This window comes from Propithecus coquereli, unplaced genomic scaffold, assembly GCF_000956105.1.
Source record: "Propithecus coquereli isolate 6110/MARCELLA unplaced genomic scaffold, Pcoq_1.0 Scaffold206, whole genome shotgun sequence".
Classification (NCBI taxonomy): Eukaryota; Metazoa; Chordata; class Mammalia; order Primates; family Indriidae; genus Propithecus; species Propithecus coquereli.
Window position 1 is genome coordinate 4,064,706 of NW_012145634.1, and position 13,608 is coordinate 4,078,313.

At 47.4% G+C, this 13,608-nt stretch overlaps 1 protein-coding gene across 1 annotated transcript in view; it reads right to left on the reverse strand.

Annotated features, from left to right (window-relative positions):
• The window catches only part of SEZ6L (seizure related 6 homolog (mouse)-like), a gene marked incomplete at its 5' end in the record, with an annotated part of 76,714 nt that overhangs the window by 16,397 nt on the left and 46,709 nt on the right, over positions 1–13,608 (reverse strand). Inside the window, 2 exons of the mRNA XM_012644092.1 lie at positions 240–434; positions 12,227–12,418. Coding sequence (XP_012499546.1) covers positions 240–434; positions 12,227–12,418 — 387 coding nt within the window. The remainder of the gene's footprint in view (positions 1–239; positions 435–12,226; positions 12,419–13,608) is intronic.

The window sequence follows — 13,608 nt, forward strand, 5'->3', positions numbered from 1 at the left end:
AAGCTCGAAAGAGCTCCTTTAGTAAGTAAAAATGAAAACGCTAAGCGAGGAGAAGACATAGCGTCATAGTTTAACTGGCAGTCATTTTTTTCTTTGTCAGTAGCACAGAAAGTGGTGGTGGCATCTTAGACTCAAGGAAGTGCAGTAGCCCCGTTTTTGAGAGCAAGTGCAGAATCCCTGTGAGCCAGTCCTGACATCTCCGGCTCCTTGGACCCCGCGGGGAGAGCAGATTTCTTTACCTTTACAGACAGGCAGTGGACCGTTCCAGTGGGACGGCTGTCCTAGGATGCAGCGAATGGTCACTTCGCCCATGAGCTCGAAGCCTTCGTAGCACATGAAGGTGAGGGACTCCCCCGGCAGGTAGAGTCGCTTGTACAGGATTTGGTATCCGTTTTCAGGCAAGCCTGGATTGTCACATGCCAGGGACTCCTCCGCTGCAATCCAAGCCAAAAGGAGCTCTGGTGAGATGATGCAAATCTCTGGGGGCTCCTATCCACGGCCCGTCCGATCTAGCTTTGGCCGGTTTCCTCTCTCTACAACCCCACCTGGCATCGAACTCTTTGCCATTTCCCAAACTCACCTTTCTCTCTCCCGTCTCTGGGGCAGATTACACATGGTCATGGTACAAGGAACTGGGCTGTGGAATCTGGGTTAAAATCTGGGTTCTGCTACTTATTAGCTGTGTGACCGCCAGCAAATGGCACAACCTCTCGGGTTGTCAGTTTCTTCATCAGCAAAACAGGAATAATAGCAGGACCTATCTCACAGGGATTTGGAGGCTAAATTAAAGAAAGAAGAGAATGCTTAGGATGTTCATGGCATGTCATAGATGCTCAGTAGATGATGGATAGTGGTGGTGTTTAGTTATGAAATAGTCTTCCTGTGTCTCACCTTACATCTAACCTGCTAGGGCTTGTATTTCAATACTCAGTCCTGGTTTCTCCACCAGGAAGCCCACCTTGATGCCTCCTACCACCCACTGAGTCACCAGCCTTTTAAGTTCTTCCAGCACGTCACACACTGTATTGTACTGAATTATTAAATATTTGTTTCCCTCACTGGAGATGAGCCTGTCAAGGCAAACTTGAAGATCAGGGCTTGGGGTGCAGTAACAGCACAATAAATGCCGCCAACTAGTCTCATTAGCCCACACTGCCATCTGGTGGCTGCTCTGCTCAGCTGCAGGCAGGAAGTCCCTGGTAGCCTAAGACACATTGGAGAGCGGAACCTGCCGGTTTTAACCCATTCCAGATCCTGCATGGGATCTAGTTCTTTTTCTGTACTCAGCTGGAATGGACAGCCAGCAAACACAGCTTTGCGCACAGGACTACCAATCCTAAAACATCTAAAAAATTTAAAAATTGTCGTAAAATCCACATAACATCAAATTTCCCATCTGAACCGTTTTAGGTGTACCGTTCAATGGTGTTATGCACATTTACGCCGTAGTGCAATCAATCTCCAGAACTCTTCGTCGTGCAAATCTGAGACGCTAGACGCGTTAAACAACTTCTCATCCGCCCCTCCCCGCAGCCCCTGGCAGCCATCTTTCTACTTCTTGTCCCTGTGAGTCTGACTGCTCTAGAGCCCTAGTGTAAGTGGGGTCATTCGGTATTTGTCTTTTTGCAATTGGCTTATGTCGCTTAGCCTGACGTTTCTAATGCTCGTCCATGCTGTAGCATGTGTCTGAACTTCCTTCTTTTTGAAGGCAGAATAACATTCCATTGTAGGTGTATGCCACACACTGTTTTTCCATTTCTCCATCGATGGACACTTGGGTGGCTTCACCTTTCGTCTGCTGTGAACAAGGCTGCTTTGAACATGGGTGTACAAATATCTCTTTGAGACCCTTATTTCAGTTCTTTCGTGTATATACCCAAAGAGAAATTGCTGGATCATATACTGATAGTAATTCTATTTTTAATTTTTTCAGGAGCTGTCACGATGTTTTCCACAATGGCCACACCATTTTCCATTCCCGCCAACAGTGCAAAGCGTTCCAGCTTCTCTATGTTGAATCCTAAAACAGTCGACCTTTTCTTCTGGACCTCGGTTTGGCTTAAGAAGACCCACGTCTTCAAACATCACATCCGGCACCTGCCATCAGCGGTTCGGAGACACGAGACGCAAAGAGCTTCCGTCCACAGCTTCCGATACCCGCTTGACTAGCGAAACCCTCCGAAGATCTGGCCGGGTGCATCTTTTACCTGAAGTATTCCTGCGACATCTGAGGGAGTTTTGCAACTTACTAGCGTCATTCCCCAGCTTGTCAGCGTCTCGACCTTGCAGATCCTCAGTTCAGGACATGGAGCAGGCGGGGGGGCTGATATCTTGCCTGATGATTCCGATGTACCTTGAGGGGACATCGTTTCTCCAGGTCTGGCTTTTAAGGCTTTGTTTCATCTCCTGCCTCCCTCTGTGACCCGTCCTTAACTCACGATGGACTAGTTGCATTTTGCCAGATGGATGACACTGTTTCGCCCCTTGGTGCTTTTGTTTGTGCTGTTCCCTCTGCCCGGAACGTCCTTTCTCCTCTCATCTGTGGGGACTATGGTGGACATAGTCTGAGACACTCCTTAATAACCTCCTGGGACCACTCACTCTCTCTGAGCGTGGGTGGGATCTGTGACTTGCTTCTAGCCAACAGAGTATGGCAAAGGGGACGGGATGTCACTTCCGTGATGATGTTATGTACGATTGTAACTTTGTCCTGCCAGCAGATTCTCTGTTACTGTCTTTGGTGAAACAATTGGCTACTCTGTAGCTGCCCTATGGAAAGGACCACGTGGCAAGGAACTGAGGGTGGCTTCTGGCCAACAGCTGGTCAGGAACTGAATCCCGAGAACAACCAAATGAGCTTGGAAGCGGATCCTTCCCCAGACAAGCCTTTGGATGAGACCCCAGCCCCAGAGTCTCTCTCATGAGAGATCTCAAGCCAGAGGACCCCATTAAGGTGTGCCCAGAGTCCTGACCCACAGAAACTACAAGATAATAAATACATATAGGTTGAACCATCTTATTTTGCAGGATGAATCTCAAGAATTCCCTCAAGACCCAGCTCGGATCCCAATGGCATGAATTCCCCTGTCCTTGGACCTCTGTTCTGTAACCTGCATAGACATCCATCCCTTGATTACAGTTTTAGAATCTTTTCTGGTATTGTTTGGTTCTCAACCTCCTCTTTGAGTCCAGAATCAAATCACCAGGCCTCCCTTAAATCAATCGTGCAGGTCCCCCCAAGGCACTCACTTTATGTTCAAGCCAGGAATCCCACTGCCCATCACAATGCCCAATTCATAGGAAGCATTCATTGATTCAGTCCACAAATGTTTATTGAGCAATTATTATGTGCCAGCACATTGGTAGCACTGAGGACACAGAGGCGAATAATACAGATATAACCTCTGGCCCCATCGAACTAGTGGTTTGAGGAACACAGTATAATAGAGGTCCCAGCTGGAACTTTTTTCTCTGTGAATATGATATATTTAGCTAGTGTAATATAAATAAAAAATTAGTTACTGAGCTTTTTCAAATCAGGATATTTCATGTAATGATCTAGATTTCTGGCTTCTTTTGAGACACTGGAAGATTGGGCCATCCTGGGCTCACATAGTCACATGGCAATGATCGGTTGGAGTTGAGTAGTGGCTGTCCCCCTTAGACCAGGAATGTACTTTATTTTAGCCACAATCCCTACCACTCCCTATTGCTTTTCACATAGTACTTGCCTGGCCCAGTAAGCATTTAAATGTATCACCTTTCCAATGAAAAAATGAATGAATCAGTTAATGAATATGTTTTAGTATTAGTAATTGCCACTAATAAAAATGTGGGCTTTGGTTTCCTCCAATGGATGGGTCAGTAGGAACCTGCCTCCTGCTCTTGGGATTGAAGGATTTTCCTGTATACTTCAATAGCAGTCTTCATTCGGACTTAAGAACTCTTTTCTTCCCACCCTTGAAATCCAACCAGCCTAGAAGTTACCCTGTGGAAAGGAACTTTCCAGGTCACTGTATCTTCTATGACAACAGAGATATGCTCTGGCGGGCACTCATGCATTTATTCAGAAAATAGCTCACGAGTGCTTACTGCATGCACAGCAATGCATCCGGCAGAGGGTCAGGAGGCGAATCAGACACCACTCCCGCCCTCCAGAGCTCATGGCCTGGTGCTCTAAGGGGCCAAGAGAATGTGTAAACAGGCAATTTAATTAAAAATGGCAGGTGCTACAGAGAAACTCAGAGGACCCCGGGTGCCTGGAGGGGGCCCCTAATGTAGTAGAATAGTTGAGCAAGACAGGCAGAGATGTTGAGTATAGTTCCCTTCGCCTGCGACTCCCAGATGAGGCTCCAAGTGGCTCAGCTGATACTTGGCCAAGCCTAATCCTTCCATTTAATGAAGGTCATCTGTATACTTGAAGTTCGCCCCCTGGCACGCCAGATCAGCCTGGACAATCGCCTAGGCTTCTGTGTCTGAGCCCAGAATCAAATCACCAGGCCTCCCTTAAATCAATCGTGCAGGTCCCCCCGCCCAAGGCAGCACCCTGTTACGTGTTCCTGGAGGAGACCTACCAGGGCTGGCGGGGAATGATTAAGCCGTGAAGTGTGTCTGGGGATGAATGGGCTGTAGGAAGGGAAGCATTTCACTTTTATCTTTTCCAGCCTATGTTTTGATAAGTGGTTTTTTTAAGCAGGGTGGGCTTATATTCCTTTAGAATAGACACGGATGGCATTGTAAACAGAACCCAGTGCTGATGGTGTTTGAATGCTTTCTCTGGTAATATTCTGGAAAAGTCTTTGGTCCTCAGCCTGGCTGAGCTCACTGCTGTGCTCCTGGCAGCCTGGTACCTAGTTAGGTGCCCGATACATGTTTCTCGAAAGATCTTACATCATTTCGATGAAAGGAAGGTTACAGAGTAGACGTGCTTGGGCTCAAGTGTCCAAGGGCTCAGGATTCATATCCTGGTTGTATGTCTGCCAGCATAACTGACCTCTCTAAGCCTCAACTTCCTCATCTGTAAAATGGGCTATCTCATAAGGCTGTTACGGGGATCAAACGAGCTCATGTATGTGAGACGAGCAGCATAGCGTGAGTACCCAATAAACGCTGATTGTTTTTATGGCCTTTATAATTCTTGTCATATTTTCATATCAACTGTACTACTGTTTCCTTAATTTTTACAAATTTCTCTTGACTTTTTTTCCATTTAAATTGTGTTGTGTAATTTAGCCTCGCCCTAAATAATATTTCTATAATCACAGATTTCAATGGTCAGTCTTAATTTTTCCCATTTTCTTAGCCAATAAAAGCAAAAAAATTTCATCTGGGCACTGTCTAAAGCCAGGTGGGTGGCACCAGGAGTGCATATAATGCTCTTTGAGAATTGCTGCCCAGCGCACTGCACTTTACAGTTTATGAACTCTCAGTATCCAGAATTCACTGTCTGGGTTTTTTTTTTCAGTCCTGTAGACCCTGCACCTCTTTTGTGCCAGGCCTGTGCTAGGAGCTGGGTACAGAGTGGTGAACTAGAGAATCATGGTTTCTATTCTCCCAGAACTCAGTCCAGTGGGGAACAGAGAACAGTTACCAGGTCATTGCAACCCGATGAGACAATAGCTGTGCTGGAGGGGCCCAGAGGAGAAGCCTCCGTCTCCCTGCCCCTGGGTGGAGGAGACTTCCTCTTACGCACACGGGTGGCTTCAAAGTGACCCTTAAGAGAACGAAAATTCCCCGTATTACCTGCAGTGCAGCAAAGTGACCAGCAGGTGGCAGTGGTGACTGGGAAGGATTTTTCTTAACAACTTTGCCCTGAAATTTTCTTTCATTCATTAGCAGACTCATTAATACTATTAATATTTATTAAGCACCTTCTATGGGCCAAGCACTGTTCTTGGCCCTGGGCATATAATGAGAAGCAAGAGTGACGTGGTCCCTGCCTTCATGTAACTTAACAACAATTTATTCATGTACGTATTTCACAAACATCTCCTGGTACGAGTCTCGTGCCGGGCACTGTCCTAGCCCTGGGGAGACAGGAGGTGGACAAAGGACGAATTGTTAGACCTGTACGTAACGAAGGGTATTGACAGCAGGTCTAGGAAGAGGTGAGGGGGTGGCCCCCGGGCCAGGTGCTAGAATCCCCCTAGGGTAACTAGTGCCCTGGCTCTGTCCTCCTAACGTATTTTAACTTAATTAGGTCCCCAGTGTATGCTTTTTAAAACTCTCCAGGAAATTCTAAAGTTCAGCCAAGCCTCAGAACCGCTGCTTTGGTGTCTTGACATAGTTAATAAATTAACGCATCACTTAATTCATTAATTTCCCAAATATTTGAACATCCATTCCGTAGTAGACAATTTGCATACATTATTTCTAATCCTCCCCCAAATCCTTGAAGGTAACAGCAGTCATGACCAAAACAGCCAACAGTTACCGAGAGCGTCCTCTGAGCCGGATACCGTTTTGAATTGTATGAATTTGAATGAACTCATTTAATTATCACGACCAGCCCAGTACACAGATACTGTCATCGTCACCCCCATTTTATGTCTGAGGCGAATGACGCGCAAAACTGTTGGATGACCCGTCAAAGGTCACGAGCTAGTGAGTGGCAGAGATGGGATTCCAATTCAGGTGGACCAAGTCCTGTGTTAACTACCATGCCATGTAGCCATTTTACAGATGGGGAAACCGAGGCTCAGGTGGAGCTTATTGTGACAATCCCACAAGAAGGAAATGGCTGAGCTGCGATTTGAGCTTAGGATTCTCTGGCTCTCAGGTCAGTCTGATTCAGTTTTGACCCCACCAGCAGTAAGAGTTTGAGAAGAACGTCACATGGAAGTTTTCCCCGGCAGGAATCAGCCGTTGGAAGGTCCATGTACGTATCGTCAGTGCCCAGAAGACGGCAGCAGAGTGATACGGAAAGTGACCTGAATCTGGAACTGGAGGCTCGGGTTGCTGTGTGACCTTGGGTGAATAGCCTTATGTCTCTGGACTTCATTTTTCCTGCCTGTAAATGGGCTGAACCAAGAGCCGATTCTTAGCCGAGACGTGGCTCCGTGGTGACATGTAGTCGTACTTTGAAATAAGTTCCTCTAAGGCAGGTGGTCTCAACCTACGTGCTGTTCGCATTTGGGCCGGGCGCTGATTGTGGCGAAGGCTGTCCCGTGCCTTGTAGCATCCCTGGCCCCTCCCCACTGGGTGCCAGTAGCACCTTCTGCAAGTTGTGACAACCAATCGTGTCTCTAGAAATTGTATTAACAGATGTCCCCGGGGGAACAAAATCTCCCCTGGTGAAAACAACTGGTCTAAGGTGATTGCAACTGGTGGGACTCCGTCCTCTTCTCTCTCAGGAATTTGGGTGAATTAGACTGATGATCTTATAGACATAATCACAAACCTACCCTCACTTCTATTCCCCCCCGACTTTCCTGCTCTCTTTAACCATAGAAAAAAATGTACATTAATGGAATACATTTGATCAAAATGCCAAAAATCAGGTTCCCTAATATAGCCCACAAGTGGTGGAGCATTGACACCGAGTGGTAACCAGCAACCAACCTTAACTGAGCACTTACTATATGCCAGGCACATCGTTATAAGCTTTTATGTTTATGGTTGGCACGTTCATTTTCCAATCTTTTTCATGAGCAAACTGGCTTGTCCAAAGTCATTGTGCTGGTGAGGGCAGAGCTGGGATGTAAACCTGGACCTGCCGGAGCCTGAGGCCTGTGCGTTTAATGGTTCTGTTATAACGAAGGGCCCTTCCTGTACCCACGTCCCCTGGGACTGTCATGGATTTCTCTGAGATACTGCTTTCTCGGAGACAGGAATTTCTAAATGCAGATGGGCATGTAGCTAGAATCGGATGTGCTGGCCCAGGTGTGGCCACTGGGGATAGCTAATCAACGAAGCTTTTACCGCAGCCACAACCTGGCCACAAGCATCTGCGGGCTCTGTCCGGACTAGGAAATCCCTGCGTCTCACATCCAGGGTGTTCTGGGGACTGCTGTTGAAGGGCCAGGTCCTCTTGGGGAATCGCTGTCTCTTAGCAAGCTAAGTGCCTCCCTGGAGAGCCAACCATAAAACCCTCACTGGATTTTGTCAGATTCTGATGACTTTTGGTGGCGTGGTTTATGTTTTCGGGGTGGGAACCTCAGGAGTCATCTACCATGCAAGTGGGGAAGTTGCAACAACGTGGGAAGATGCCATGAAGACAACGTTAGTTTTGTTAACAACAACGATGATAGTAACAGTAACAAATACTGTCATTTGTGGAGTCTGCTGGAGCCTGGGGGATTCGAAGATCCACTGGATACAATTCTAGCAAGGGAGTTATGTGTTTGATTCTATGAACAGATAAACAGATCATTTCAATCAGCTACAGGGAGGGTGTGAAGGATAGAACTCTAGGTTCCATGGGAACTCCGGGAAGAGAAACACAATCTAGTCTAAGGAATCAGGGAGGACTTCCTGGAGGAGGTGATGCTGAAGATTCATTGTTATTTCCTTCCCAGACTCGTCTCTCCACACCCCCCTTCTGCAGTAGGCTCTACATGAATGTGATTCTTATCTCTCTATACATTACTGTATTTCTAAGGACTACCACCATGGTTCCCAAACTGTGCACCAAGATGCCCCAGGCTGCCACCGGGAACTCACAGGGGTGCTATAGGACTTTTAAAAATTTTGAGGAAACACAATGACATCTATCAGACCCTTGCGAACTACTAGCTTGAGATAGTTCACAGGTTTAACATTAGGTAGCGCTATCTTTCTTTTTTTTCCAATGATGCCCCATCTTTGCCAAGCTGGGTTTTCTGTGGTTGCTGGGCTAAAAAGCAAGAATTGAGACAAAATCAATGTAGAACAGGAGAGGGGTGGGAGAGTCCAATCCGATTCCCAAGTTTGAGAGTTTTTGCCTGGCTCGACAGGTACATACAACTCTGGAACAGTCATAGTAGTTAAGAATGAAAAACATTATTTTTCTTTCGATTTACATGCGCTCCTTTTTCAAACGGCTACGAAGTTGTCAAGGTGTAACTACTCATTAAGCCGTTTGGACCTAACTGTTCAATGAATGGAACTGTTAGATATTTTGGCACAGGAAATCTGTGAAAACATTCCTGATATGCTAAGGGTGCTGTGAGTTGAGAACGTTTGGGAACTTCTGTCCTAGTGTGTCCCCCCAGCCCCCGCCCCACAGGAGGCCTTGTTGAATGACTGAGTGGCACCCGACAACACTTCCTGGTACAGAACATCATTCCTTTTCACAGATGAGGGCTCTGAGGCCCAGAGAGGGCAAGTTACTTGCCCGAGATCACCCAGCAGAGCTGGGGGTGTGTGTGACTGCAAAACCCGGACAGCGCTGAAATAGACAGGTCTATCTACGCCTGAACTGTCTGTTCCTGAAGTACCCGGGGATAAATGGACTGGGAGTAACAAGACATGGCCTTGAGTCCCAGCTGGGCCAAAGCACGGGCTTGGGAAGGTGGCTGGGCAACAGTCTGCAGACAAGCAGAGCTTATACAATTTTCTGCCTGTTCCATGAGCTTGTTGGTGGAAGCTCTTCATCAACTCTAAAGCCCTGAAGATTTGCACAAAAGCTGAACTGCAAAGTAATGGGGTGGGAAGATGCCTTTGGGTTTAGTCAGGCTTGAGTTAGAATCCTGATCCTCTTTTCTGCTGTGTGACTTCAAGAAAGCTGCTCACCCTCTCTGGGCCTTCTTTGTCTACCTTTAAGTGGACACACATGCCACCTGTGCAGTTTTGTGAAGGTGAGCATGTTTATGTTGGGGAAGGGGTTGGCACACCAAAGGCGCTCATCAGATGGGATCTGTTTCCTTTGTTCAGACGGCGAAACATCTCAAAGCTGTTTCATGCCTAACGACCTCATCCTTAAAAATACCCAGACTGCAGCCTCGCTCCCACTCAAGTGCCACGCTGCCAGAATGTGACCCTCCTCTCGTCTCCTGCGTGGCCTCCCATCAGCCTTGCCTGCTTGTAACGCCACCACAGCTGCATGCTGGGTTCTTCTCCCGGCTTTCGGGAGGCCCGTGCGTCTCCTGACACGCCACTTGGCTCGTGAACTCATTAGCAGGGTGTCAGGGAAGCCGTCTCAGCTCAGCACCGCAGAGCCGACGCGGAGACTCACGCAGCCGCCGCAGCCCAGAGGGTCTTCGGGGGCTGGGCTTCATTAGCGAAGTGCCTTTTCTTTTTAAAAAATGAGATCTCCACCTTTCGGTATTTTTAAACAAGCTTTTATTTTTAGCTTTTCACGTCTGGGTCTCTTGCAGCTTGAGTTACCGAAGCTGCCTCCGATCACTCACGCAGTCGCTAGAAGGAGGGGGGATCTCTACTCGTTTCCTGAGGCCGCCATTAACATGGGACGATTTGGGGTGGGGGTGGGGCTTAGAAAACATGAACTTATTGTCTCATAGTTCTGGGGGCTGCAAGTCCAAAAGCCAGGCATCGGCAGGGACACGCTCCCTCTGACCCTTGTAGGGGAGGATCCTTCCTTGCCTCGTCCTGGCATCTGCTAGAACCTGCTAGCAGTCCTCAGTGTGTCTTACTGGCTGCCGTACTCCAGCCTCTTCTTCTGTCATCTCACTGCGTTCTCCCCACGTCTGTGTCTCCGTCTGTGCCCAGATTTCCCTCTTCTTACAAGGACACCGGTCATCTTAATCCAGTGTGACCTCATCTTAACTTGGTTACATCTGCAAAGACCCTATTTCCAATCAGGGTCACAGTTACGGGCAGTGAGGTGAGGGGGAGGTTAGGACTTCAACGTATCTTTCTGGGAACATAATTCAACCCACAGTAGGAACCAACCAGTGTGGACTCGGCCCCTAAGTCTGGGGACTGGGGACAGGCATCGCTGTGGTTAAGGGATCAGGGCCATAGGCTAAAATTCCACTGGGGTGTCCCTGTATGGGTTTGTACCCTGTCACCCATGGTTAAACGATGGTGGGGGTGTGGCTGGCCTAGGGGCGGAGGACTTGGAGACCAGAGTCCTGAGTTTGAATCCCAGTTCTGTCCACGAAGGACTGTTGTGACCAGTATCACATTTCCCTTTGAGTCTCAGTTCATACTAAATATAGATTTAGCTATAGTTGTAGACAGTGTGTATACACATACACGCATTCGCAGATATATACACTGTGTGTGTAAGTGTGTCTTACACATTCAGTGAATGATAACTGTTGCCGCCCATATTCCTCTCTGAACCTTAGTTTCCATAATATACATATATGCACGTACATACATAAAAAGTATATATGTACACATGCACGCACATGTGTTTATGAACACATATAATGCGCTCAGCAATGTGTCTGGCATACAGCAAGTGCTCAGTAAGTATTAGCTTATCTAGTGGCAAAGGACAAGGACTTCCTTGCTTTGCAACAGCGGTGGCTTCCGCCCATGGCAACGGTGCCCTGCTGTTAGCGGGGCCAGCAACGTTCCAGAAGCCAGTTGTGGGTGGTTGTGGGAAGTTGCGAAACAGCTGCCGTAGGAGAACGCCAAGCCCGCAAACTGTACTCAGTGTTACTCACGTTGGATGTAGGTGAACTTACCATAAACCTCCTGCAATTCTATTTCCTTTTTTCCCTAAACTGAAATTCTTCGTTCTCCAACACTGTCAAGACCTCCGTGTGGCCTCTGGAGTCCGAGCCAGCTGCATCCCTAACGGAGCTGCTCACAGCGCACTAATTTAAAATCTGAGCGCGGCTAACCGTTTCTAGACCCTGAATACTGTTGAGAGCTCCGTTCTTTCCATATAACCTCATGCTTTCTTTAAGCAGTGGTTGTGAACCCTGCTTGTACATCCGAATCCCCTGCGGGGAGCTTTTAAAAGGGTCTGGGTTTGCATCAGGCCTCTGCCACTAACTAGCTGTGTGACCTGGGTCCATGATTTCGCCTCTCTGAACTTCAGTATCCTCTTCTTAAAATGAAGACAATGATACACATACTCCCAGGGTTACTGGAGGAAGAAAAGAGGGCAATTTGGTGGAGGACTGAGTGCCATGCGTGATAAACTTACCGTAAATGCTGTAGTATCAGCGCTCCCAATCAGTGTTAGCGATTGCTGCGTGGTAGTAGTAATAATAAAAGCACCCCCTCCCAAAGTAGAATGCCCCCTCCTGGCAGCTCAGCCCTGCATTGTGACTAAGAGGGCGTGAACCTGCGTCTGTACTGGGGGCCCAAGTCAATGAACAGGACTCACAAACGCAGTGGGGCAGGCGAGACGTCCAGATGGGAGTCCCCGTTTCGCGGCTGTAGCAGGTCAGGAGAGAACTCCCTTCAAGCACAAAGCCGGGGTTGCAGGTGTATTGGATGGTGGTCCCCACCAGCAGCACGGGGTCCGAAATTAAGCGGGTCGAGTGGTCCACCTCTCCGGGGTCGGTGCAGTACATGACTACACGGGACGAGATCAGACCAAGCGCGAGTCAGAGGTATCGATGATCATAGGTTTGCTCAGAATGACAGAATGATCTAGAAGGTTTTTGAACTCAGGACTTTTCCCTTTTGGAGGAAAATGTGTCTTCTGCTCGTTAACGGTAGCTGGGGAATAGGCCAGGGGGAAAGAGACTTGAATTTAATTCCTCTTTTAGGAATTTGCACAGAGAATTTGCATCGGGGTCCAAAGATCTATGTATAGGGTTGTATGTCGCACCATTATTTGTAACAATAAAAAATAGAAAGCGAACAATGCAAATCCTTTAACAGCAAATCCCTTAACGGGGGAAGAATTAAAGATCGTGGAAAAAACATTCCACAACATCCTGAGCAACTGCTAATGACACCAAACTGAGGAGCCTCCACTGCTTTCTATGCAGTGTTGAATATAGTAAAACAGGCCTCTATTATTTTTTTAATTAAAAAATCAATACAGATAAAAGGAAAGCAATGGACCAATTAAAAGTGGACAACATGTGTGATATGAAAAGATGTCGAGACAACTCCTTCTATGGTCAAATATCTCTGCAGCTATTTCCTTTTCCTTTTCTTTTTCTTTTTTAGAGACAAGAGTCTCGCTCTGTCACCTGGGCTAGAGTGCCGTGGCCTCAGCCTAGCTCACAGCAACCTCAAACTCCTGGGCTCAAGAGATCCTCCTGCCTCAGCCTCCCCAGTAGCTGGGAATACAGGCGTGGGCCACCACGCCCAGCTAATTTTTTCTCTATTTTTTTAGTAGAGATGGGGTCTCGTTCTTGCTCAGGCTGGCCTCAAGCGATCCTCCTGCCTAGGCCTCCCAGAGTGCTAGGATTATAGGCATGAGCCACCGTGTCCAGCCCGCAGCTATTTCTCTATGCATATCTGTACATGCACACGCACATATATGCCTATGCCTGTGTGTAACATTTGATGTATGCGCACACACACACACACAATTGGAACAATATAGAATAAACTTTTAACAGTGGCATCATTTCCAGAGAGTAAGATCATCAAGGATTTTCCCTTTCCATTTGATAATTTTACTACTGCTTAGATACTACTGGTAAACTTGTTACCAATGTAATTTTAAGATATGTTTATATACATCTCTTAACATCAAGTAGTAGTTTAACCGATGAAAGGGGTTAACAACATCTGGTGACTTCTAGG